General features: G+C 39.0%; 1 protein-coding gene across 1 annotated transcript; it reads left to right on the forward strand.

Annotated features, from left to right (window-relative positions):
• The first annotated feature begins 2,766 nt into the window (after positions 1-2,766).
• On the forward strand, positions 2,767-27,897 carry ERCC5 (ERCC excision repair 5, endonuclease). Its single transcript, XM_089511245.1, has 16 exons — positions 2,767-2,955; positions 4,435-4,528; positions 6,439-6,614; positions 7,381-7,496; positions 7,583-7,675; positions 8,904-8,964; positions 10,724-10,867; positions 13,759-13,966; positions 14,169-15,128; positions 15,736-15,983; positions 17,017-17,136; positions 19,830-20,043; positions 21,991-22,135; positions 22,930-23,130; positions 24,094-24,178; positions 26,783-27,897. Exons 2-16 carry the CDS (start codon positions 4,441-4,443, stop codon positions 27,344-27,346), a joined length of 3,423 nt encoding a protein of 1,140 aa, XP_089367371.1. The 5' UTR covers positions 2,767-2,955; positions 4,435-4,440; the 3' UTR covers positions 27,347-27,897.
• Positions 27,898-27,922: the final 25 nt, after the last annotated feature.

The raw sequence follows: 27,922 nt of genomic DNA on the forward strand, positions 1-27,922 counted from the left end.
GCCTGAGAGGGCGCTTAGGAGCGATACTGTATATAGCCCTTGAAAGACCGGTATTCCAGATAGCGGTGAGGGCATCAACAGAGTCGCCGTCGCTTCCAACCATGGACCCCTCTAAGGCTTCCTGGAACCTTTTGGGTTCCATCAGCCTTCGAGGGTGGACCATCCTAACTGGTCCGCCACCCCCGGGGGGGATCTGGGTAGAGACCTTGATTTTCGCCTCTACCAGGAAATGATCCGTCCATGACAGGGGGGAAACATTAGCTATTTCCACCCACGGATTGTCCGCCTCCGAACAGAAGACCAAATCGAGAGTATTACCCACACAATGCATAGGACCCTGTATGAGCTGGGACAGGCCCATGGCCGCCATGGTATCCATGAATTCCCGAGCCGCACCGGATGGAACATAGCTGGCCGTGAGGGAGATGTTGAAATCACCCAGGACAAGCAGCCTGGGCGTCTCCAGCATCAGCTCCGCGACCAGCTGTGTCAGCTCGTTAAGGGAGTCCGCTAGCGCACGGGGTGGCCGATACACTAACAGAATCCCTAGACTGTCCCTAGCCTTCAGGGTCAGGTAAATACACTCAATATAGGAGGTCTGTCGGATGTGGTTCCTGGTGAGGGATACGGTGTTACTGTGTATCAAGGCCACACCCCCTCCCCGCCCACCTAACCTGCACTGGTCCTTCACCGAGAACCCGGCAGGCAGGGCCTGAGCCCACACAGCATCCCCTTCAGGCCCAAGCCAGGTCTCGGTAATGCAAGCCAGATCACACTTTTGGTCCTCCAACATATCGTGGAGGATGTGGGTCTTGTTGTTTATTGATCTGGCATTGCACAGGAGCAGCGACAGGGTTTGTGGCACGGTAATAATGTCACGACCGCAAAGGAGGGCAAGGCACCACGAAACGTAGGACCTTCCAGACGAACGTAGGACATGACCAAATAAAAGCTAAGAGCACTCATATAGATATAAATTCATACTTATTATTATTATTATTATTATTATAGTTTATTTCTTTGGCGCTGTAAATGTACACAGCGCTGCTTCTTAGAGATGCTCAAAATGGAGGACATTTTGGAATGTCTTTCTGGAATGAAATGAGATGAAATGGAGGACATATCCTGGAAAAGGAGGATGCCTAGTGGGGATTTGAATCCTGGTCTCCCAGGCTGCAGAATTAATGCAGTTTGATCTACATATGTAGTGCAACAGAGAGAGATAGAGGAAGGGGCTGCATCCTGTTGTGGTTGTGTGCCTTCAAGTCACTTCTCACATATGGAAACCCTGTCACAAGGCTTTCTTGACAAGTTTCAATGTAGTTCACCCCAAATGCCCCTCCTATGCTTGACTATTTAAAATAACAACAACAATAATAATTTGCTTATTTTATTTTTAATACTTAATACTTAATGAATTAAATTGTAATTTGACGATTGCATTTGAGCTAAGGGACGAAGGTTGGACTTTTAGTTTGTGTATGTTATGTACTGTCTAGGTATTTTATGTATTGCTTGTGTAAATTGTTTATGCATGTATGTGTTTATGTAAATCTGTAAACTGTCTTAATCTTTTGGAAATTTATCATCATCCTCTGAGGCTGAGAGAGTGTGACTTGCTCAAGGTCACCCAGTGGGTTTACATGGCTGACTGAGGCGGGATTCGAACTCTGGTCTTCAGAGTCATAGGTCCAAAACACACTGCAGAAATAATCCAGTTTGAGTCCGCTTTAACTGCCCTCTGGCTCAATGCTACAGAATTCAGGGGATTAGTGTTTCGTGAGACATTGAGCCTTCTCTGTCAGGGGGCTCTAGTGCCACAATAAGCTACACTTCCCAGGATCCCCAACCCTGAGCCAGGGCAGTTAAAGCGGCAACGAACTGGATAATTTCTGCAGTGTGTTTTTCACCAAGGTTATCTTTTGAAAATGGCGCCTTGGTACTGACACGGCTTTTGAGCCTCAGTCAGCAGAACGAGAAGAGGAGTGCAATGAAGCCCGAAGGGCGGGGACAGAGGGGTCACGCGCTGCTGACATTCGCGGCTCCCATTGGTCAACTCGGAGAAAGGTCGACGAATTGAGGGAGAGGCCGTGGGACTACATTTCCCAGCAGGCAGCGCGCGCTTCACGCTACGAGGTGCATGTGCACTTTGGGTCGCTTAAGCTCGTCCCAAGATGGCGGCGCCAGCAGCCGGAAGTAGGTGAGGCTGAGCCTGGTCAGTCTTTCCTCGGCTCTGCGCGACCCCCATGGATATATATATATATATATGTGTGTGTGTGTGTGTGTGTGTATACACACACACACACACACACATATTTATTTATTAAGTGTGTGTGTGTGTGTGTGTGTGTATATATATAGTATCTGTATATATATATATATATATATACACACATACACTTAATAATATTTATTAAGTCATATTAAATATATTATTTATATATTATTTAACTATATTATTTAAGACATATAATATATTTAGATAATGTATAAATAATATATTTAATATGACTTAAATCATATATTTAATATGACTTAAATGATTATATATGTATATATATCTATATCTTAAAGTATTTAAATAATATATAAATAATATATTTAATATGACTCTCTCTCTCTCTCTCTATATATATATATATATATATTATATATATATAAGTCAACTGGTTTCCATATCCTTTCTCCCCTCTCCCTCGGCCAAAGAGTCCAGGTGTTATAATTAATACCTTATTAATATTATATTTGTTTGTTCTTTTCAGGAGACGTCCACAATGGAGCCATTAATGGATGTTGCGCTTTCCAGAGCAGGAAGAGCTAAAAGGACAGGCCTCTCTGCTCCTCGACTCTTTTCATGATAAAAAAGTTTGCCTCAGTCTGCAAGAGGAGTGGGAAATGGAGCCAGGGTTAACCCAGGGAGCTGCATAGCTTTAGTTCAAGGGAGCTCAGTCTCAGGTACTTAGAAAACCTGAAGCGTTTCATGGGTGAATTACTGGTCTACATACTGCTACCAAAGCACTAGCCTAGGATGGCTCTTGAGGGTTTTTCAGAAGAAGTACCACATTTATATTTTTTAAAAAATTGGAAACTAGAAATGGTATAACTGCCACTAGTACTACTATTACTACTACTAATAATAATTAGCTCTTACCCACTTCTCCCATGGTTTGTGGTGGGGGACAACAACAATTAATCAAAAACCTAATTTAAAATCCACCAGTTTAAAACACATCAAGTTTAAAAAGACAAATAAGATATCCCCGTATCGAAACCATCCACATTTAAAATCCATCGTTCAAAATTCACAGTTCAAAAATCATCTGGATAAGCCTGCTGGAAGAGATTGGTCTTTAATGCTCTTTTAAACTCAAGCAGCATATACTTAGCAGAGGGGTTTGGTCCTCTTCTTAGATGTGGAGAATAAAACATGGAAACAAAAACTGGAGACACAGGGTGTAACCCCACTGCTGAATTAAAGCAGTTTGACACCACGTTAACTGATACAACTCTATTGGACAGGATTCTGGGATTTGTAGTTCGTTGAGGCACCAGAGCTCTCTGATAGACCAGGCTGAATATCTCACCAAACTACAGATCCCAGGATTTCACAGCCATGACAATTAAAAGTGGCATCAGAACTTTAATTCTGTAGCGTGGCTACAAACAGGGATAAGGGGACCGGTTGTGACATGCACACCCATTCCTGTTTCCCTCATAAAATGAAGAACTAGCTAGCTGGTGACATAGCAGTGTCTCCCAGACGATCCGAAAGCCTGTTTTGTTTAAGTTGGCTGTTAAAAAACAACATGTATACAGGGCGGTGCCATTGTTATGCCCTCGTCATGTGCTAGGGTTGAGGGGCATGTGGGCGTGCTGCCCCGGGAAAGGCCTGTCTGTTCTGGGCGGATGATACATTTTGGGATGAATGTTACGCCTTTTTTAAATCTGCATTTTAGAACCTAAATGTTGGGAATGCTGAGGACAGGTTCCTGGTTCCTATCAGTAAATGACTCTGTGCAAGTGCTCAGAGGTGCTTGTTTCTGTGATAACAAGCTAGCTTGTAATTAACAACTGAAAATAATGCTGAGACAGTGTAATTTTTGTATTCTCTTGATCTCATCTTGTGATTTAATTGGAGAAACATGGGAGTGGCCTGAATTTTCAATGTATATTCTCTCTGAAAGTTAAAAAGTTGCCTTTATTATTGCTATTGAAGCTTTTTGCTGATCCGGACTATGTTTCTTATTTGCATAATAAATCTGTTATTTAATGTTCTGATGGAGTGCTCAGCACATTATGGGATACAGTAAAAGATAGTAATTAATAAAATAAGGAGCAACAAATGATTTTTGTGCACATTTTTTCTTTACAGCAAGGCTCATTTAAGTATGACCTTCCAATGTTGTTTTATTCTCATTCCTTTAAATTCCTTAGTAAAAGATGGGTGTTCAAGGGCTTTGGAAGCTGTTGGAGTGCTCTGGAAGACCTATAAACCCAGAATCTCTGGAAGGGAAGATCCTTGCTGTTGGTATCCTTAAAAATGAAATTTAACTGTGTTAATATCTGGCAAATTTATGATGGTGGTGATAAGGATGAGATGATGATGACTGTATTTACTTATATCCTGTCTTTTCCCCAGTCCTGGGACTCAAGGTGACTTCTAAAAATTAAGACAGATAAGACAAAAAAAGTTCACATGACTGTCAGCATGAAAAATGTATAATAAAATTAAAGAATCAATAAACAAAGCAATGTGAAAGCATATCCATGCATTATATATAGGCAGTTGAGCACATTATTAAAAACCCTTTCCCCATAAATGGTCAGTTCCCAATGCCCTGCTGACAAAGAAGATCTGCACGTGCCATTGGAAAAACTCTGGAAGGGTCCAATCTAGCCTCTTTATGAAAGGAGTTCCAGAATATGAGAGCAGACCTTTCCTGTGTTCCCACTGGATATATCTGTCAAGGTTCTGGGACTAAGAGAAGGACCTGCTGCTGAAGATCTCAAAATCTCAGTTGGCTCATATGGGGCAGTATAATCTTTCAGATGGCATGGACCTGACCTTTATATGAGCCTTCCCAAACAGCATTTACTGAGGAGCTTCCTGACAGGTACCCCCAATCCATGAGTGGGTTGGCAGAACACAGAGTCATTGTGCCAACACTGTTCAAGCATTCCCTGAAAGCATTTAACTTAGTGCTCACATCTGGTTCCTGTAAGTAACAGAATGCTGGATTATGTTAGGCTTTGATCTTGTCCAGCATGATTCTTAAATTTGGCAGGAATGATGAATAGGTTTCATTTAACAAACATTTCTGTTTTAACAAACAGAAATGTTTTTGCAGCCCTTTGCCCATATGCTGTTTTCTTTTAAAATTGATTTTAAAAGGTAAAATTAGTCTTTCCTGTTCAGCTGTTTAAAAAAAGCAATAAAGATGTTAAGTTTGCTTGAGTGTCTTACAAACTCTGTACTGTCTGAGATTTGAAAGTCATAGAGTTGTTTGCTGTGGCATTGTGCTAACTCTTGAGTTGTGTTGGGAAAAAGTATTTCTCCCCCTCCTGCATCCCTCCCTAAACCTTCTCCAAAGCATTTCTCATCTACTCTTGGAGCAGGGTTCTAGGATTTGGACAGATCACCTACCTAACCAAGGCATGAGTGGTGGCCCTGATACTGCTGTCCGTGGAACCTGTTAAACTAGTCCTGAGGAACCTATGGCCCTCAAAATGTTCATTAATGGCAGCTTCTATCATTCTTCACTATTAGCCAGGGTATCTAGGCTGATGGGAATTTGAGCCCAACAATGTCAGGGGCCACAGGATTCCCAGCCTTAAGCATAAGAGTTTCCTTTCATGGGCTAGACTCCATTTTGTCACATGCAGGCAATGTACTGTATTGTCTAGAAATTTTAGTCCAAAATTTGACCCAAAACCTGGGTTGATTTATCCATGGGTCAATGTCATTACTGTACTCTCTCTCTCTATATATATATGTGTGTGTGTGTGTGTGTGTGTGTGTATAAATAAAAGGAGCCATCCCCTTTCTCTGAATAGAGTGGTAAAAGGCGAAAGCTTAGTCCATCCTGGGAGCACCAAAAAGAAGCATGGATCCCCTCTACTCTCTCATCCATCCAGCCTTTACGATGAGCCCAAATAGTTATGCCTGCCAAAATGTTCTACATTCTTTGGCATCATTTTCCTTTGCATCATCATTTACATCCTTTGTTACATGCCTCTAAGTTTTACCCTCAACTTATCTATGGGTCATATCAAAATCCATAATTTTGGCCTCAAAACCTACTGTTGACTTATACGTGAGGTCGACATATAGTTGAGTATATACAGTAAGTAGCAGGCATAGATGACTGGCATGCTTGAGATGTATTGCTTGTTTGTGACCATCTTCTCCAGTTTACTTCCTATGAGTGCTTTCCTAAGATATCAGCATTTGGTTGAATCAAGCTGTTAAAGGAGCAAGGGACCGTCATGGAAATTCTATTCCCAATGCCCATCTCCTCACTTTATTCCATCGACTTTGTAAACTTTTGTTCTTTCGGATCCGCCCTGTTTTTGTTTTTGATGGAGAAGCACCCCTTTTGAAGATGCAGACTCTGGTAAGACACTGAATGTTTATTATTTACACTGCAATTGTATTCATGTATTCTCAGAAATAAGTCATTTTGAATTCCCTGTTCCTTGCCCAACCAAGAAAGCATAGGATTGCACTAAATGAGTTGGATTGTACCGGTTACGTCAGAACACGGAAAAGAAGTGTAAAGGCTGAAACAGACGGCATGCCCCTTTAAGTGTTGGATCAGGGCTGTGGCCCCAATCTGCCTTTTTCTCTGTGCAAAAAGAAGCAACAAAATGCCACTCCTTTTAGCCCTGGGAAAAGGGCACCCTTTCTATAGTTGCTGCGGCTTTTCAGTGCTCCTGTGGCGACTAAACACGGTGCTGCTCGTGTGCTGAAAAGTTGCCACCATGTAAATGACTGGGTGGCTTCATTGCAGCTTCCCTCCAGTTTGGGGGCATGTGTCGTGCGTATGCCATGCCCCAAGCCACCAGGAAGCCAGCCCTCAGTTTGTTCCGGCCCTTAGTTTTTGAGAAGGAAATTGAACCCCTTTTTCAATTATGGCATTTCATGCAGCTACTCTTTCTGCCTCATTTTTGTTAATGCTAATAGATTATGGAGTAATTTCTCATTAATGTAACAAATACCTAATAGAAGAGTAATCTGAAATACCACTATCTGAAAATATATTACCTAAATATATATGTACTGTTTTGTAGGTATATATGCATGTATGTATTATATGCATGAATAGAAGTAATTTAATCATATAACATCATATAAATGGCTTTTTCTGCATGTTTTTGCAGGCTAGGCGAAGACAGCGGAAAGAAGTTGCAGCCACAGACTCCAAGAAAACTACAGAAAAACTTTTGAAAACTTTCCTGAAACGGCAAGCTGTCAAAAGTGCTTTGGCAGGCAAGAGGCAAGAACATACCTCCTGAGTATATATGTGCATTTCTGATTTTCAATACTGTATTTTTGCTAATTATGTTTGCATTATTTTTTCAGTACTGCTGAATTCCCTAGCCTTTCAGAAATAAGAAGAGAAGAAGTAGATGATATTTATGTATTGCCTTCCTTACAAGAAGACAGAAAAAATAGGTGGGTTTACAGCCTTTAAAAATAGAACAGTGGGGGAAAAACATGGTTTAAAAGAATTAAATACACTCTGAATTATAATTTGAAAGAAAACTTATCCAAGATGCAATATAGGTGGTATATAAATTGGCCAAAATGAATAAAAATACCAAAAACAGATGCTGGAAATGTAACAAGGAATTAGGTACTTTTTATCATATTCAGTAATCATGCAAGAGGGCCAAAAGATATTGGAAGTCAATTCTTTGTCAGGTTATAAGAATCTTGAATATTGAAAAGAATGCATATCCTAAAATGTTTGCTAGGCACGGTCACAAATGGGAAATTAGAAAGAAAATATGGTAAACTTATATTGTATATGACAACAACCACTTGGATGTTATATACCAAGTAAATAGGGAAAAATTGAATGTCTGAGTATAAAGGAATGCCTTTTGAAGTTGTATGATTATATGGAAACTGATAAATTGACACAAACGTTAAAAGGTAAATCAATAGACAAGTTTAAAGTACAATGGGATTCTTTGTAAAGTTACTTAAAAAGGGAATGGGATAAGGAATTTGTAATTAGCTTGGACTGAAATGTAATAATGAGTAAATACTTAAGATTCTTAAAATATATAATGTGGTGATACAATGTAAATTTTATGATATGCAGAAGTAATGAAATTTGACAGATTAACAAACAAAAGAGTCTAGGAAGCTTTTTCTGGGTTTTAAAAAGTTTTTTTAGGCCCCATACAGACTGCCAAAATAAAGCTGCCTTGGGTCACTTTGGAGGTATGCTGTTTAAATGATGCATGTGTCCTAAGAGTCCGAAAGCTGCGCCAAAGCTGCGCTCAAGTCCTGGGGACTAGATTGTGGCTTTGATGCGGCTTCCGGACTCTTAGGATGCATGCATCATTTAAATAGCATACCTCCAAAGTGACCCAAAGCAGCTTTATTTTGGCCTGTCTGTATGGGGCCTTAGTTTTGTTTTTGATATTGTTGGTTTTAATCATTAATGTTAAAAATATTTAGGAATAGTAAGAGGGCTGTTCGTTTGTAACTATTTGTCAGTTTTTTATGTGTTGGAGATTAGTCAGTGTTTATGTGGATGGTTTTAATGAAGATTAAAAGAAAAGAATAAAGAATAAGAAAAGATGATCAAAAATAGTAGAAGAAAAATGTTCTTTTTAATAGTTAATGTGTTGACACTTAGTCAGTTACCACTTTTGTTCTTGCAACATAGCTCAGAAGAAGAAGATGAAAAAGAATGGGAGGAGCGAATGACCCAGAAAAAGATATTGCAAGTAATAGTTCTTTCTTACATACCTAAGTGCCTCTCTTCTGAAAAGTGATCTTTAAAATATATGTTAGTGTGTTAGTAAGGCTGCAGTACAGTTGTTTTAAAAACGTGGCTTTGAAATCATTAGTGCTGAATATTTTCTAAATGAAACCTCCACAAAATATGCAATAAAGACAATTGAAAAACTAATGTAATGTAAGATTTGTTCATGTTTTGCCTCTATGTTGAGCCTAACAGATTAAGAGGCCTAGAGGTCTTTTTCTAGTCCATATTTGACTCATAGGCCTGTTACAGACTGCCAAAATAAAGCTGCTTCGGGTCTCTTTGGAGGTATGCCCGGAGGTCGCGCCAAAGCCACACTCCATTCCTAAGCACTGGAGAGCAGGTTTGGTGCAGCTTCTGGATTCTTAGGATGCATGCATCATTTAAACAGCATACCTCCAAAGAGACCCGAAGCAGCTTTATTTTGGCAGTCTGTAAGTGATCAAACAGATATCTGTGGATATTCCACAAGATTATAATCTTGTTCTATAGCAGCTGATATATTGAGGTCTGACTTGTCTGATCCTCTCTCATTCTGTCTCCTTCCCTCTAAATATGACATTAATAATAGTGTTATATTTTGAGGACTTTAGCTAGATTCTTGAGATAATGTATATGAAACATTCAGGATACTGCCACGTATTAACATTTATTATACTGTAATTGACTTACCAATTTATATTGATGATCCATTTAGTCTAGTGTTCTCATTTCGGCAATGACAAACTGGTTGATCTTGGAAATATAAAAGGATATACTTGGCCTAAACACCTTAAAGGCACCAGAACCTGTTTGATGTTGGAAGCTAAACAGGATTAGTCCTGGTTAGTACTTGGATGGGAGACCAACAATGAATATCAGTTGGTGTAGGCTATATTTCAAAGAAGGAACTGCTAAAACCACATCTTTAGTATTCCTTGTCTAAAGAAACCCTATGAAATTCATGGCACTGTCATAAGTCGGCAGGCAATTTGAAAGCACTGATGCACATACTTGGCGTCTTTATTATAAAGTGTACAAAACCTGACATTGACTTTATAGTTGGCCCTCCACATTTGCAGCTTTGGCTTTGTGGCTTTATTTTCAATTTTGATTACTATGTAATTTGATTACTAGGAATCTCTAGATCCTTCAGCGCAACTCTCCCAGAAGTTGACCATAGAGTTGTGCTGGAGAACCTATAAGTTCCTAGAGAAAACACTCCTCTAGGCACTTGTAAGTCCTCCAGCATGATTCTGTGATCAGCCTCTGGCAGATGTTTACATAGAGTTGCCTTACAGGACATGGAGATTCCCAGAGAAGTGTTTTCTCAAGTAAAAAGAGTAGTGTTTTTTTTAATTTGTGGTTTTTCACGTTCATGGAGGTCCTTCACCCCTAACCCCAGCCAATGTGGAGGGGCCACTGTATTTCCAGTCTTGAACTGGGCTGTACGATGGTTTTATGTGTCTGGTATACAGTATAACCATCTTCTTGGTTCCCCATTCTGCACATGTAGCATTTGCTAGTTCTGCATAGTGCCCCAAAGTTGCAGCTTCTTCATGTGTCCCATTAAGAAGAGGGAAATTAATGCTTTAATTCCAGTGTTACAGTATTTACAAAGCTTATTAGTTTGTGTCTGTTTGTCTGTGTTTTTCTCTTGTGTTTTTCTCTGCTCTGTGTTTTAGAGCATTAATTTCACAAAGGCCTACATTTTGTCTGCTGTCTTCTCCCAAACTGCATAGGAAGAATTAATTGAAAACCCTCATTCTGTAGATGTTGAATCAGAAGATTTTCAGAGCCTGCCAGCTGAGGTAAAACATGAGATCCTCAGTGACATGAAGGAATTCACAAAACGCAGAAGAACGTTATTTGAGACAATGCCTGAGGTAAGGAAGAGGCTTTTGCTTTTTGTCTTTTCATGCTCCAAAGAGAGTTGCCACTTTGGGAGCTGGTAAATCCCTGTAAGGAAATCCGCAACACCATTCCCAAGGGTTACCTGTAAATAGGGGGGAATGAGTGTTACTGTATTCATGCCCAGTTGGATTCCAGTAGCAGAAAATTCATGCTTTTCCTAGAAACAAGCCACCTTATGAGGAAGGAAAAAATTTGAACTGAAATAAGTTTTCGTTCCTTGTTATCTTTATGGACTTTCTACTATAATTACAATGGCAAAGCTTTGCCTTCCTGACTTCCTATCAGAGTGTTTCTGGGCCTGATTGTTGACAGATATTCTTGTGGGACAACATACTATCTTGCCAGTTCATTTTAGGATTATACCTCCCAACTGTATGTCTGAAAAATTATTTTCTTCTTATTGAATAGATTTGTAGTCATGCTGTTCTGTAAAATTGCATTTAGAAAATCTGACAGCATATTTAAAACATTGCATAACATTCTCAAAACACCATGGGAGCAAATTAAAATAGATGTAATAAATTATAGATAACCAAATTGATAGTGTCAGAAGAAAAGCTGGAGTGCTTCAGACTTGGGAATTACTATCTGCTTAAATGAACATGCCTGAGAAGATACAGAGATTTAACTTGTACTAAGATTTATGAAAGGAAACCTACATAAGGTTTTCATGTTGCTCTCATATATTTGCTTTCTTGGGAAAAGGTCCACTGAATTCAGTGGGACTTAATTTTTTTAGACGTGTAGGACTGTCTTGTAAATCAAAGGAATTGAGTTTCGGCATATAGTGTTGAGAAAGTAGATGTGCAATGTCTGCTCATAGTTAGCAAACAGCAAGTGGAGCATGTATTGGTTTCTCAGTGTGGGAACAGCTGACCAGCCAACAGACTTCTTTAGCTGTGTTTTGCAAACATAAGCTATGAATAGGGCACCCGGCTGCCTTGAAACAGCTGTTTTAAATCCACCACTACTATTTGTATAATCATAAAGGTTCATGTCTATTTAGAGCACTGCCTTCACTAAGCAACCAGTTCTTGTGTTACCATATTTACAGTTTAAAGTAATGTGATTATCAAATTTTCAGCCTTGACCTTTGCTCTGAGAAAATTAGAAACCTCTTATTGTCACTATGTTTGTATTTCCATAGTTCTACAGTCCTTAATAGTTTATTCCTTACAAGCTGAGGTATCAGCTTCTCATGGGTTTTAACCTGTTAGTTCCCCCATGGTGCTCTTCCTCTTTTCTCTCTCACCACTTTATGTTCTCATTCTCTTTTCTTACCTTCTGCCATGATGTTCATTCACTCTTCCTCTCTGCTCAGTATTATTATTATTAACCTTTATTTATGAAGCGTTGTAAATTTACACAGCGCTGTACATACAATCTTTTTAATCAGATGGTTCTCTGCCCTCGGGCTTACAATCTAAAAAGACATGACACAAAAGGAGAAGGTCACCCACTTTAATTGGAGTCTTTTGCTCTGAACTGTTTGAAGAGTTAAGGAGCTCTGCAGAAGAAAATACTATTATAAGCTACCTAATGGGCCTGTTTCCAGATTTATTTTTGCTGCTTATGGAGTGGCTCTAGATAGTATTGCAGGTTACAGATACATTTTGATCAACTAAAATTAGTATGATACAGTAAATAAAAGAAACTTAGGGCAGGAACAGACAGCGTGGTAAAGCTGGCTTGGGGGTGTGGTATTTAGACATGCCACACCCCCGAGTTGCCCAGAAGCTGTGCTGGTGATTACACAATAGCTGGCTTCCAGGCTACTTGGAGGTGTGGCGTTCAGATGCCATTCACCCCAGAGCCGGCAAAAGGCCAGCTCTAGAGGAAAGGGGTGGCTTTTTTCTGCCCCAAATAGGTGTGGACTTTTTCTGTTCCTATTTGGGGCAGAAGCTGGCCGGATTGGGGCTGTGATGTGCAGTTGCTGCGGTCCCAATCTGGCTCTCTCTTGGCATGACGCTGCCCCTTTGGGGCCATCTGTTTCATCCCTTACTTTCATAGTAAGACTGTGAGGCAGGGTTTATAAACACTTTTGTTGTTGCTCTGTATCTTCAAGCCATTTCTGACTCATAGTGACTCCAAGGGAAACCCATTACAGAGTTTTCTTGGCAGAATTTCTTCAGAAAGGATTTGCCTTTGCTAAGAGTATGTGACTTGACAAAGGTCAGCCTGTGGTTTCCATGACTGAGTGGGGATTTGAACCCTGGTGCCCCAGTGTCTTAATCCAGTGCTCAAACCATTACTTTACACTGGCTCTCTTTACTTTATTTATGAAAAATTAAGGGAGTTGCACAGTGGCTTGACCAAGGCCTGTTTTGGTGTATAGCTGAGTAAAAATTTGAACCATTAACTCTAGGGCAGAATCCCGTATTCTGCACACTGAATCTCCTATACAAGCCTCATCTTTTTTCAGTCCAGGGTCCATTCCTACTGCAATCATTCACTTCCAAGCCCAAAGAAACAATGTCAGCCTACCTTAAACTCTATCTTCCTCCTCCTTGCCTTCTGGTAAGGGGTCTTTGTAAAGGGACATAACACAACACCACACTGAGAATTGGACAGAAGGAAATATGTCAGAGTTTCAGTCTGAGTTTTAGTCCAAAGTCAACTGCTGATTTTTATGTTTTTACATTTTAAAGATAAAAACCTTTAAAGTATTGGATACAGCCAATGATATTCTAAACAGAAAAAAATGCGTGGATGCGTGTTTTTAAAAAGAGATTACGACCATGTTCTCCCCTGACCTTTGAAATATTTGCTTCTCTTCTTACAAAGTAAACAATGTTTATTTTCTAGAAATACAGGAAGCTCAGCTCATTCAGGCTGACAGTTAATTATTGTCTTTCAATTAAAGGAGTCCAATGACTTCTCCCAGTACCAGCTAAAAGGATTGCTTAAGAAAAGCAGCTTAAATCGGCACATAGAAAAGGTGGAGAAGGAGATGAATGAACAGCATGCAGGTGATATTCAGAGTCGGTATGAAGAAGACGGGGGCTTCTTGAAAGAAGTGGAAACTAGGAGGGTTGTGTCTGAAGACACCTCTCACTACATCCTCATAAAAGGTAGCAAGCCAGTAATGTTTTGGTTTCATATGAGTTTTGAATGATGCACAGTGCACAATGTGATATTGAAAATAAACCAAATGAACTGCAAGGAATAGTTGTCAGAGCTTTGCTTCTATATGATTTTGACTCTTGTGTTTTTATTGCACCAAACCTATAATAGCATGTCAGTAAAACATTGATGGTCACTTTTCCCTTTCAGGTATCCAGTCCAAAAGAGAGGTTTCCAGAGATTTGGCAACAGCATCTGCAAGCCAGTCTTCCATGCCTGAAGATACAAAGCCTAGTCTGAATGCTTCCCAAACCCTGGTTAATGTCAGCTCATCTTCATATGTCCCCTCAAAGACTGAGTCAATGAGCAGCACATATCCCGCGCCTCCTTCTCCCAGAACAGTTCTTGCAATCCAGACAGCTATGCTGGGAAGCAGTTCAGAGGACGAGCTAGAAGATAAAAACAAAAACCAGTCAGATTTGGCTAAACAAAAATCTGACCCTAGTATAGATGCAAGCGATGTTTCACCAAGAACATTAAGGGCTATTCAGAAAGCTTTATATGAGGAGGAAGACGATGAGGACATTAGGCCATCTTTTACCAGCAATGTTGGTAGTAGTCAAGAAGAGACACCTTCTGTGAAGGACCTTCTTGCCAACAGCTCAGATGAGGAGAGCCAGGTACCTGAAGGCCAGAGTGGAAAGGAACTTCCATTTTTACCTACAGGGCAATCTGAATATACAAACATTAACCAAGAGAAGCAAGTGGACCAAAGAAATTGTGTGTTGGGCGAGGATCAGAGTGTTCCTGAAAGCCCTTGTAGCCTTTTTGTGGAAAAAGGAATTTCTTCTGTTTCAGATGACAAAGAAAAAGGGGTGGAAATGCGGTCTTCCAAAATAGATGTAAGTTATATTCAAAGTGAGAGCACAAGCAGTGACATGCAGCAGCCAATAAGATCTTCAACAGACACTCCACAAGTAGCCCGTATGCATTCGCATTTGGCAGAAATATTCCAAAATGGCAAAGTTGAACAGTTAAGGGAGTTGGTTCACCAGCCAGGACAAAGTGCCTCTGTTGTGCAACACGAATGTTCCTTTACTTCAGAAACAGCAAAGATGTGTGAAGAAAAAGTGGAAGCTCCATCACAGTCTGAAGAAAGTGAATCTGATGGTATGTGGGCTTTAAATGAGTTTTTATGATAAAATCAGAATATTGGGTCTACCAAAGGAATTATATGTATGGAGACAGAATAAAATAGTATTTCTGTGGATCTTCTTGCCTATGGAAACTCAGAGGCGTAATTTTTAGTGATTTTTCAGATGCTGATGAAAAATACTTTGTTTAGGAAGGCATCGGTTCTTTCCCTTATCAAACTATATTAGGCACTGTGAATTGTTTTTAAAATGCTTGTTTTCGCTGTTTCTATATTGTTGTTTTTGAAAATTAAATTGTGAACAGCTTTGGTTTTGCTGAAAAAAAAGTGAAGACTAGGGTTGCCCAGAAAGACATATCAGAGCAGCAGCCAAAGCCCATAGCTGGATTCTGGCCCCACACAGTATATGGTTTAATCATTTTATTGTTCAGACTATTTTTAGTGAGGATGTTAATGGTTTTACTGTTTTTTCTTAGTGATGTTAGTTGTCCATGTACTTTTTTGAAGTGAAAAGGGAGAGTAAAAATCCCAAATATATGAGAAGCTGGGTAAAACAGATTACTAACAGTGAAACTACCCTGCTTCAAAGATGAAGAAGCTACTTTTTGTGTTTGCATTGATCAGGTAGCTTCATTGAAGTGGATGCTGAGCGAAGTGAAGAATTTCAGGATGAAACGCATGGGATGTCTCTCACCTCATCCGATCACATGGAGGAAACGATGGCCAAAGCTGCATTGGATATAAGAGGAGGGAGTGATGGCAGCATGGAAAGCCTAGCAGAATATTCTGGTGAAGATGTAGAGATACAGCAGGAGGCAGAAATCAAAGACAAGGAGGATGCTACAGTTAACGAGTGGCAAGATATTAGCATGGTAAATAATTACTGGGTGAATTATAAGGGAATGGTCATGAACCAGGGAAAGCTGCATTCTTCCCCTGCCCCTCAGTAATTTTTTTGAATTTAACATAAACAGAATAATAGGGAAAAACACAAACAGAAACATTTGGTTCATCTGAAGATCAAATTCAACCACACAGTTGCATTAAACAAACATGTACCAAAGAAGATCAGGTATCACGTGATAGTACACTGTTCTGTAAACCTAAATGAGTAGCTGGAGGAATAAATGTCTTTCTGTTTGTATTGACATAAGCAATAAAAAGAAGCCAAGTTGCTAGAAAGCTTCATGGTCTTCATTATTCCTAACACTTTTCACTTGATTGGTTAATTTTTCCTCTAATGCCAATTTCATAATTTATTTTTCCATGCACCTGCTGAAAGTCTTGCTGCATTCTTCTAATTTTTAGTAATTATCGTCTGAGCTGACAAATTCATGAAAGACATCAGGAATTTGTGGAATAAGTTTGATTTTTGGGAATGCTGCATTCTTAAAATATTCTGTTTGGATGTCTGTTAGTTTAAGGTATGAATCTTTGTGCAGATATTTGAAAAGAAAGAAGGACAAATTGAATGCATTTGAACTCAGCAAGGACAGCAGCTATAATTTCCCAGTGGCTAGAGCAGATATTGGAAAAATTACCTTTTAGATTGTATCTTTCAGTATCCCGCATCTACTGGCCATGTTAAATGAGGGAAAAGTAGTCTCCAAAGGAATTTTTCTTAATTTTGTTCTTGAGATGGGTTTAGGCTTCACCTTCTGAAGGCTGGTTTGCTGCTGGTACATTACCTGTCTCTCTAGGAAGCAGTAATTTGTTCTTTTCTTTTTAATTAAAATCTAGATTAAGATTCCAGATTCTTTTGATGTGTAACTGGAAGAACAAAGTCTTCCAACAAATTCTCCATTTAACATTTTTAGCAGAGTTACTGTTTTTTTACATATTTGAATTTACAGTTTTTGGCACATTACTTTGCCTTTAACAAGGTTTGGATCTTTTATATTACAGGAGGAATTGGAAGTCTTGGAAAAGAACCTTTCGGTTGAACAAAACACACTTCATGTTCAGAAAAAACAGCAGGAACGTATAGCTGCCACTGTCACGGGACAGATGTTTTTAGAAAGTCAGGTACAATCCATTTTATATTCCAACTTGTTTGTTCCCAGAAATTTCCACTTTACAGAAGGAGAAACCGAGGAATGTTGACTTGGGCAAAAATATTCAGTCAAGTTCAGATGGAAGGAGGGTTTGAACTACAAGTATAGCCCTCTTAACATTGGACTGCATTAGTTTTGAATGAGGTGAAAAATAGTATTTTGTTTAAATTTGACTTCAATTATTAGTATTTCCATTTCTTTATTTGCACAAAAAGTGCAGAATCAGATTCATGGAATTATTTCAAGGCTAATGTGTAGATTACATGCACCCCTTACGCACTGTAAAATAAAAACTGACTGTATTGATGGGAAAAGACATTTAGCTGATAACATTGTTTTGCTTAATTTGGGTAGAAGACACATGTCTAGGAAGGAAGGAAGGAAAGAAGACTTTAAGGAAACTAATTCTAATTAATGTCAAGCAAAGCAAGTGGATACTTTTGAACATAAGAGGAAATGAGATAAATACGTATTTTAAAATGGTAAACATGAGATTTATGTTAAGGTGCTTACCCCACCCCATATTTATTTATTTAATTTATTTATTACATTTATATCCTGTCTTTTCTTCAGGGAACTCAAGGTGGCGTACATGGCCCACTTCCCCATGTTATTTCTCGCAACAGGACAGTAATAGACTAGTCCTTCCTTTTTAATGCTTTTATGACTTGGAAAAAGAAACTGCGGAGAGGGGAAGAGAGAGAGAGAGATATTATAAAAGGAGCAAATTGCCTACACATTTCTTTTTGCCACTTTGCTAATTAAATATATTCTTTTGGACAAGGCTATAGGCAGAACAATTCTATGCAAGGAATATATACAAATGAATGTAGCTTGCTTTAAAAAAATAACACCACTGGAAAGTGCATGCAAAAATTAGTAAAATAAGTTGCTCATTTAATATACTGCCAAGACATGCATTTGGGAAAAAAGAAGAAAATGGATTAACAGAAAGCTAGAAATAGTGTAACCTGCCCACCCAGTGGAGTGTCAGGATTAGGTGACATATCGCATAATTGCATATACAGCATATTCAAGATTGGAATATGTGTATGAGGAAAACCCGTTTGCAGAAGATTTACTTGCATGACTCAACTGTTGGATTTTTGTTATTTAATTTATCGACAAAAGTTGGCATTCTGTATTGCAGTTACAAGTTTGAAACAGAGTTTCAGATCCGTAATTGTTGTGTATTCAGTAACAGTACTTAAGATGATCATCACATGATTGCAAAGATTGTACATGTCCAACCTCAATTGTAATAATAATGATGATGGTGATGAGGGAGGACAGTTACAATCATTGCAATAATATTACTATCATCTGTATAGTATCATCATCATCACCATCATCATCATTTCTTCATTTCTTACCTGCCTCTCCCCAGCAGGTAAAGGAGGCCTGCTCAACTGCTGATTGAGGCACAGGGAGGAGAATAATTCTATCCCCCTTCCCACCAGTGAGCAAGGCTGCAACAATCAGAAGCAGGACACCTTTGTTTCCTTGTTTCAACCTCACCCGCTTGTAGTGGTGGTGGTGGTGGTATGAGCTGTAGGGGCTGGAAGCATCATCCTTTTTGTGCCCTGATCAGCCGTTGAACAGACCTTCACTTGGTGTAGTTGTTGGCTGTTAAGGTAGCATGGGGTTCAGGGAGAAGTCAGACCAAGAGATGTTTCCTAGATAGGCATTTGTAACTAAGCAACCAATGTAGGATAATGACAAAAATGTTTTGGCTTACCATCTCATTGACCTCAGTGGTACTTACCTGTGAGCTGTCATACCTAGGATTGCAATGCTGATATCTTCTAAAAATACCTCAGGTACTAGAAATTTGCTGAAGTATATTTAATGTTAGCAGTGTGCTGGCTACTCAGTTACATGGTTTACTATCTGTAAGTTGCGACTTTCCATGGAAATCAGTTTTGAGATTAGATCTGGATATGCAGATTTTTCTACATAGTCAGGTTCAGAGAAAAAATTTATATCACATTTAATAGGAAAGCATGAATACCAGAGAGTTTTTGCTATGACATGACAGTTCCATTCTATGAAGACAGATGGAAGTGAAATGTCTCCTCCCCCAAAAAACTTTGGCTTTACTACAATAAAATGTACCAAATATTCCCCAAATAATGGCACAGCGCTGCATGTTAAAGTAATGAATGGAAATGCAAGCAGGTTAATGGCATATGACAGAATCAGCATTCAGTAGACTGATGCATTGATTCTTGACCATTGCAAAAGTTGGTTTTAAATCAGATATAATGGAAGAGGGTTCTCATTTGGACCCTAGAGCTGGTGCAGGGAAGTTTTGTGTTTGTTTAAGCATCCATATAACATAGCACTTTGCAGAATTGTTTTCTTAAGTAAAAATATTTGTATAAGCCAGCATTGCTTCACTTGCTACCAGCTATTTGATGATGACAACATCATGTAGCCTCTTGCATTGGTGAATAAGCTATTAACCATATAAACATAACTTTCATATCCTATAATAGTGTTTCAAATGCAGAACCTGTAGACAGTTCACAGATTTCAGCTGCACAGCATCAAGTGATGTGCATGAAGTGTGTGTACGTGTGTGTGTGTGTGTGTGTGTGTACACCACCTTTAGTAAAACTTAATTAGAGGAAAATATTGGAACTGTCTGCCCGTACTTTACAGGAACTACTGCGTCTCTTTGGCATCCCATACATTGAAGCCCCTATGGAAGCAGAGGCTCAGTGTGCCATCTTGGACCTCACTGATCAGACTTCTGGGACAATCACAGATGACAGTGATATTTGGTTATTTGGAGCACGACATGTGTATAAGAACTTCTTCAGTCAAAACAAGTATGTGGAGTATTACCAGTATGTGGATTTTCAGAATCAATTGGGTAAGGTCAAATACATTGTTTATATAGAATTTTTGTACCTTGGATTTCTGTATTTTGTTTCAGACGTATCATCTGATTTATATGGTATATCTTGATTGTTATAATTTAACTGTATGAGCATAGCAATGTTTTTTCACAACCAGCCAAATAGATTTTTTTAAATTTTTTTAAGGGACTTCAGATTAGTGGATTGGGTTGCAATTCTCTTCACTCTCAGTTTAGGAGTAGGTACCCTTGAATTTAGTGGGATTTACTTTTGAGTAAACATGTTGGTTAGGTATAATGGGAATAGTCTAATCTAATGCATGGCAAGTGTGCTAGGTTGGGGGAAGGCTAATCAGTTATAGTTTTCCAGGATTTATCTTGTACATCGAAGATAAGTAATACCTGTTTAGAATTTCAAGGGTATCTAGAACTAATTGAGAGTGTAGCATTTGAATCAAAATACTCTTAAAACAGGATTTCAGGACAGTTTATCTATCTGCTTGCATTCTGGCCCTATAATAGCGCTGCAGTAATAATATGGCATAGGTGTTGCTCTCTGTGAGTAGTATAGAGCTGGGCTGGACAGCAGATTTGGGCTAATTTTTTTGTCTTTGGGATCAACTGGAGCCAGATGAACTGTAAAAAGCATCCCCAGAAATAGAAGTCCAGTTCTCTTTTTATAAAATCTTTAAAAACTGTATGTGTGTGCTTACAGGATGTGTCTGCGACTTTTATAAAAGGTGAATTACCACCCATGGAGGCCTTTAGGAATTACAGTTCATCTCTCCCTTTTTTCTGCCAGAAAATGAATATGAGGGAACCTTGTGAGGGGTAGAGCCCAAAGAAATGGCCTTGAGGGGCTTTTGTGACCCATTTCAGATCTGGCGATGGTGACACACACCTTAGTTACATCTTAGTTGGATTACTGTAATGTACTCTATGTGGGGCTGCCTTTGAAGAGTGTTTGGAAACTACAGCTGGTCCAAAGAGCTGCAGCCAGATTGCTAAATGGGTCTGGTTACAGGGAACACACAACTCCTTTATTAAAACAGCTTCATTGGCTTCTTTCAAGATATAATTCAAAGTGTTGATTTTGACCTATAAAGCTCTTATGGCTTAGGTCCAGGTGATGAGAAGTGCCATATTCTCTCTTACAAATTAGCTCATGCTTTGAGATCTGTTGTGGAGGCCCTTCTTTCTATCCCACCAGCCTCACAGGTTGGGAACATGGAAGCTGCCCCCAGGCTCTTGAAATCCCTTCATAGAGAAGTTAAATTGGCGCCCTCCCTACTTTCTTTTTGCAGACAAGTAAAGACTTCTGTTTAGATAGGTATTAGAAGATTGGCTGTATAAGGCTCATCCCATCAAAATAATGTGCTTGATCTTGCTAATTGTTATGCTGATGTGTGTGCAAACATGTTTAACAATATTTGTTTTAATTTTTTGATTATTTAATCTCATTTTAACTTTCGTAGCGCATTGGCTTTTAACAATGTATTTTAATTTGTTGTAAGTTATTTTGAGTTTTGAATTTGGAAAAAGGCAGGATAGGAATAACAACAACAACAATATTCCTAGGGTATACTAATAATAATAACTGTTATTTGCTCTGAGTCCTTGCGGTCTACCTAAGCATAAGAGCTGTACTATCAGCAAAATAATCAACTTGTGCTTGTGAAATTCTGGGAGTAAACTGCTTTCTTCAGCCTATGCAGCTGGGTGTTTTTTTCTTTAGTAGATATGTAGAAATACACAAAGATGTTTCATACTGTTTTCTTTAGCTTCCTTGCTGTGTTCCTTGAGGAAGGATTTCAAATCTTGCTATCCAAGATCTTTCGGCTACCTTAATGTTGCTGACAGTGCTGATTTTGTATGCCATGTAATGGCCTCTTTTTAAATTGACAAACGAATGTAGTGCAAACATACTAATACTGTCACATATGGTTTACTATTTTCCTTCAGGCTTGGATCGAAACAAGTTAATTAATTTGGCCTATCTCCTTGGCAGTGATTACACAGAAGGCATTCCTAATGTTGGCTATGTAACAGCAATGGAGATTTTGAATGAATTCCCTGGACGAGGATTGGAACCTCTCTTAAAACTTACGTAAGTGATTTTCCTTGTAGGCAGCTGATGGCTGCCTTCCACTGTTTTTTTCATTTGAAACATTATGAGCCCAGAGATTTGACTTCTGCAAGCACAGAAATATTGGCCTAAATCAAAAGAAGCAATCAGAGCACTGAGTTTTTCTTGTAATTTCTAATGAATCTTGGCATTAGTTGCAATAAGACTTACCTCCTCCCTTTCTTCTAAGTAGCCTTTAGAGCTGCAAGGACAATCAATTTGTGTTTGGGGAGTCTCCCTGTGAACTGAGAACTTCAGTTTGTTTTCACTGCCACAATCTTCTTCCCTGGGAGGACACTATAGGATTTTCATACTGAAGTGTGCCTTCTATCTTTATTAGGGAACTGTTAATGCAGAAAGCAACAAATAATGTTTAAACCATACATATTATTCTTCCGTTTGGCTGCAGATTTCCTGTTTGGATCATGGTTCAGTACTTCAGTAGTTACAAGGATTCTGTGTCAAGGATTGGTTTCTATTCAGACTGGCCTAGTGAGCATATTTCTTACTCTGTACAATACATCTTCATTTCAGAATTTTACTATCCTTGTTACAGAATTGGGGGTGCCTTTTTGAACTTTAGAGGTCCAAACCAGTCCTGACCAAGGACTCTAAAGATTTCCAGTTATATCCTTGCAGTAAAGTTATTAATCCTCATGTATGCCAAATATATAGCTAAGGAGAAACAAATGAACAAAATAATGACAGAAAAGCTATATTGTTTTAGTTCTCTGTGTGTGTGAGAGTTTTTTTTAATGTATGTGTAATTTTTTCAGGGATTGGTGGGCTGAAGCTCAGAAGTGTAAGAAAACACAGCCTAACCCGTATGATACTAAAGTGAAGAAAAAATTGCGGCAGTTGCAACTTACACCTGGTTTTCCAAACCCTGCAGTAGCAGAAGCATACCTGCATCCTGTGGTGGATGAATCCAAGGGATCATTTGTTTGGGGAAGACCTGACTTGGAACAGATCAGAGAATATCCTTTCCACTCCTGTTTGTCTCTTCCTTTGTGAAACTGTGGTTAATAAAAGGAAATCTGCTTGAGTGGAAACATTTGTGTAGGTAAATTGTAAATCAATATGGTGCAATCTTCCCCCTTTCTTGCTTTAAAGAGTGCAGTTTATATGGTTGGTAAGTTCTATAGTAAGCAAAGGACAGAAACTTGCTCGTTTTGTGCACCACTTCTTGTGTCAGGATGGACAAGAAGTCACACTGCTTCTAGCAGCATAAATTTTAAAAAATGTGACGAGTGCAAATTAATTTACCACTGAGGCCTTGCTTTCTCAGAGTGAAGTATTGATCCATGCAGGATCTTCTGAAGTACCATCCCATTACTGCTGAGGGGCAGGGAAGCAGTGTCCATTCTCTGTAGTGGACTGGAGGTAGCCACTGCTGCCTACCAGGCCTATGTCCCTGATTGAATAGGTGGTGGTTACACTCCAGGAAATAGAAGGGGAAGTTCATGTGATCTGCAGCCCCTTCTGATCCACAGCTTGCAGCAAGAGTCTCACTGTGCCTTATAGGTGATCCAGTTGCCTTGTGTATATGCCTCATGAACACAATTTCTGGACTAGTTTAACCAACATTGAGGAAGTACAGTCTACAGTGGACAGTCTTTGGATTTCTTCCTCTTGGAAAAACAGTAGTAATTACTGACTTGTCCCATGCAGTGCTGTCCAAGATAAAAGAGAGCAGAGCTTAAACAATATTTACATGTGAAAAGTTCTGCAAACCTCTGAAATGGAGAGAAAAGGGCTTGAAAAACTTAGGATCACATAAAACGAGTAACCAAGAGAATTTCCATTTTTATGTGCACATTATGCTGCTACTCTTACATTTGTGAAATACAAATGACAAACCTTGCTTTTCCCATATGATGGTGTTCTAAGAATTTTCTTTCTTTTTTTAATTTCTGTTGATGACCCTTAACTGCTTGCACATTTTGCCAGAGCCATTTTGGCTGGACAAAGTTAAAAACAGATGAAGTCTTGCTGCCTGTTCTCAAACAGCTGAATGCTCAACAGGTATTAATGCTTTAATTGTTTATACTGGTTTTAACTATGCTGTTTTTAACATACATTTTAATGTTAGTATTTTATTGTTTTTAACTTTTGGAATTAATGCTTTAGCTCTCTCATTTTAAATTATTGTAAGCTGCCTTGAATTCCATTTTGGAAGAAACCTGGGATATAATTCGCATTAATTAATTAATTTTAACTAGAATAGAAAAGAAGAGTGAACTTAGGCAGTGGTCTGGGTGGTAATAAAGTATCCAACTGATACAACTGATAAACCTAACCTCAATGTAACAATGAGGCTATATATATACATCCCAGCTAGCTATAATTAAATCATCTTGTACAGTCATAAAAGACAGTTATCACTCTGAAGAGTGGCATTGTTGAAAGTAAAATCAAGAAAGCAAGTCATGTTTTCAAAATTACACCACCCACTAGATATAACTTTAAATGAGCCTTTTTGCAGGAAAATTCCATTTAAAAAATTAAACCATTCAATATATAATCAACAATGAGAGTTTAGTGGTGTATCCACTGCAGTTAATAATATACATTGAAAAATGAATAATGTGCTATTTTTAAAAAGTGCGGAGAACCTAAATAGATTCTACTTCGGTGATGGCCAGTGGTCTTTGGGAAAGCAGTGACACAAGACCAGTTCAAAACAAGAGGATTACTTCTCCAGGGCATACTACAAGAAATTTCATCTATACTGTTCACTGCAATATGAATCTCATCCATCCCCCATGCCTTGGTGTGGGCTTATCCCTGCTGAGCCAGGGTTGAGGCACAAGTACACCATGGCAGACACCACCTTTTTGTCAGAGCCAGGCCACAAACCCTTCACTTTTTCAATTCAGGGGTTCTGTCAATTGCTGATGATGACACAGTTGTCTCATGTGGTGCAAGTTGGCCACTTATGCTTTAGCTGGAGTTAAAGTTTGCATCTTTGAAATTTCATGATGCCGTATTCTTGTCAGTTCATTTTCATTTTTATTTCTGGGAGAGTCCTTTTTCATTGGTTGACACTTCTGTAGGTATTGCTATCATATGACTTAATTTTTTGTTTAGAAACTGACAGTACTGATCTAACAGTTTCCTGTACATTTTTCTTTGAAGCGCAAAAAAAATTAATGGGTCTGGTCAATGAATCTTCTAGCTGTCACAACCAATTTTTAGAGGAGAGGTGGGTTCTGCTCTGAAGCCACAACTTGTACAGTCTCCAAATTAGTTAAAATTGTCAAGATGTGTTCAACTGAAAATAGTAATGACAGATAAACATCCAGAAGCCTGGAGACAGACATAAAAGGGATCTGAAGTTGGTTTGTGTTCAGAGCTCCTTGATGGCTAAATGTAGGAGCTAGCAATATCAATCTCCTCACAGGTGGCTTGAAAATTTGCCAAGAATGATGAGACTCCCTTTCCAGTGTACTTGAAATTATTTTCAGGCCATAATTGGTTTCCTGGCAGCACATAATTTATGATGCTGAGTCAGAGTACTGAATAGACAAAAGGGACCACCCAGATTGGTTTATTTCATGTCCATTGTCCCTGTGTAAGGCCAGGTAACTTTCTCACAGGATTCCCTTTTGCTTATTGAAGGAAACCATCCATGTGGAATGGCAGGGAAGGCATCAGCTGAATGGCACTCATAATCCCTGCATTTACAGATGCCAAGAAGTATCTAGACAGATTAGTACACATCTCCATAACATCAGATTTGCCTAATGTAGCAGGTGGCTATAGATTGCTTAAGAGATACCATATCTCGATTAAAAAGTGTACAAAAGTGCTCATACTCTTGAAATGGTTTTCTCTTGCATCTGAGAACTAAATAAGTGAACATTTATGTCACTACTTGTCAGTCCTCTTTCCCATGGATTCAGAGCAACATGCAGCTGCTCTACGGAGTTAAGTCAGCTGTCAGCACTGGTATCTGATAGGTTCCTGCCACTACCTTCCTTTTTTTTTTAATGTGGATCACAGAAGAAAGTCCAGAGTCCCAAGATACCCTAATTCAGGGCTAAGAAGTGAAGTGCCCTTCTAGAGCCATCCTTTCATCCATTAGTATGGGCAAGGCAGCTTGCTCTTCTCTTGTCTGCTCTTAGGCACAGACAAGGTAGGTGAATTAAACTGGCTTTTTTGCCTGAAGAGTGAGGTTTTTCTTGGGCTTGTCACTCACCTCTTCTCTAAAAATTGGTTGTGGCAGCTAGAGGATTCATTCATATTCAAACCCTGAGCCCAAATCCAAAGAAGTAGTTTTTAAAGGAACATAATGAGATAGAGAAAAGCAACCAATCCTAAAAATGCAACAAAGGTTAGAATGCTCTTTGATCTGTTCTGAACTCATGGAGGTAAAATACTCACAGAAGTGATTCGGGGAGTTTCAGCACACTGCCCCCCCCCCTTTTGGATAACTGGAGGACGTGACCAATTGAGTGTCATTTGGGAAAGAAAGATGGAAAATTCATGGGGCTAAAGTGAACTGGTTTGCTTCCTTAAGGAAGACATAACTAGCTGTAACCCTGAAACCCCATTAGTGAGTAAGAATACATTGCAACATTTGTTCTGTTAACTTGTCTTGTGGAAATGTACTTATTTTTTTTGTAGACTCAACTCCGTATTGACTCATTCTTCAGGCTTGCACAGCAAGAGAAGCAAGCCATCAAGAGTCAAAGGGTTCGTAGGGCTGTGACTTGTATGAAGAGGAAAGAGAAGGAAGAAGAGGAAACTGAAGTCCTGCAGACTACTGCAGTCATAGAGGAAGAATTTAAGAAGAGGAAAAGAAAGAAACCCAGACAACATGCAGAGCAAGAAACAGGTGTAATACAGAGCCACCAAGGCAAGAGGATAAAGCACTCCCCACATACAAATCAGAGTTTTTTTGGGGGAGGCTTCATAGGGGAGATTCAGCTCTCAGAGGCATCTAGTGGATCATCAGCTGAAGATCTGGAGAATGAAATCTTGAATAGGTGCAAGAGAGAGAAAACAGCTGAGATGCTTAAAACTGACACAGCAAGTCACAAAACAAATCTGGGACTTGAACTAACAAGGGATGAAGCTGGGAGTAGCAGCTCCAGTGAGGAGGAAAAAATGCCAATGGTGAGAGCCAGGCCTGTTTTTGAGGGGAGAAAAGCAAGGGGCAAGTCTTCCAGGGGAAGACGTAGAAAATAGTGTTAGCTAGAAACATTATTTAAAATAAATAAATAAATAAATGGTAAGCAGTGCAATGTAATCTTCAGTAAGAATTATTTTGCTTTTTGTATATATTATAACTACTTACTTCCATCAGCGAAATGTTAGCAAGTTTGAGCTGAAACTAAAAAAATTCTTTAAGAAGATACTAGTTTTTTCACCCTCAATAGAGCTTCCAAATGTGTGTATGTGAATTTGTCTCCATCAGGAATTTCTGAAGGTGATTTGTGCTGTATTATGTTTTTCATAAATGAACTGAAATTGTTTTATAATGTCGCCTGTCATTCAGCTTCATGAAGTGTGATAAGTGGCATGCCATACAAGGTTTCTGCATACTGCTAGAAGAAAGTATTTTGGCCAGCTTCAGTTTCTTCACGTTGTTGTTTGCCTGTTTTCAAGATCAATTAATCGTAGTATTTAGAAGGAAAGGCACTGGTGATCATTCTTTGGCTATAAAAATCGAAGTTATATTAATGAATGGCAACAAGTAAAGCTGAGGCGACAAGAATAAAAACATGGATTTAAATTTCCCTTACTGTAACGAAGTGCTGAGAT

This window comes from Sceloporus occidentalis, unplaced genomic scaffold (assembly GCF_023333645.1).
Source record: "Sceloporus occidentalis isolate IW3139 unplaced genomic scaffold, rSceOcc1.0.p SCAF_2, whole genome shotgun sequence".
In the NCBI taxonomy this organism is placed as follows: domain Eukaryota; kingdom Metazoa; phylum Chordata; class Lepidosauria; order Squamata; family Phrynosomatidae; genus Sceloporus; species Sceloporus occidentalis.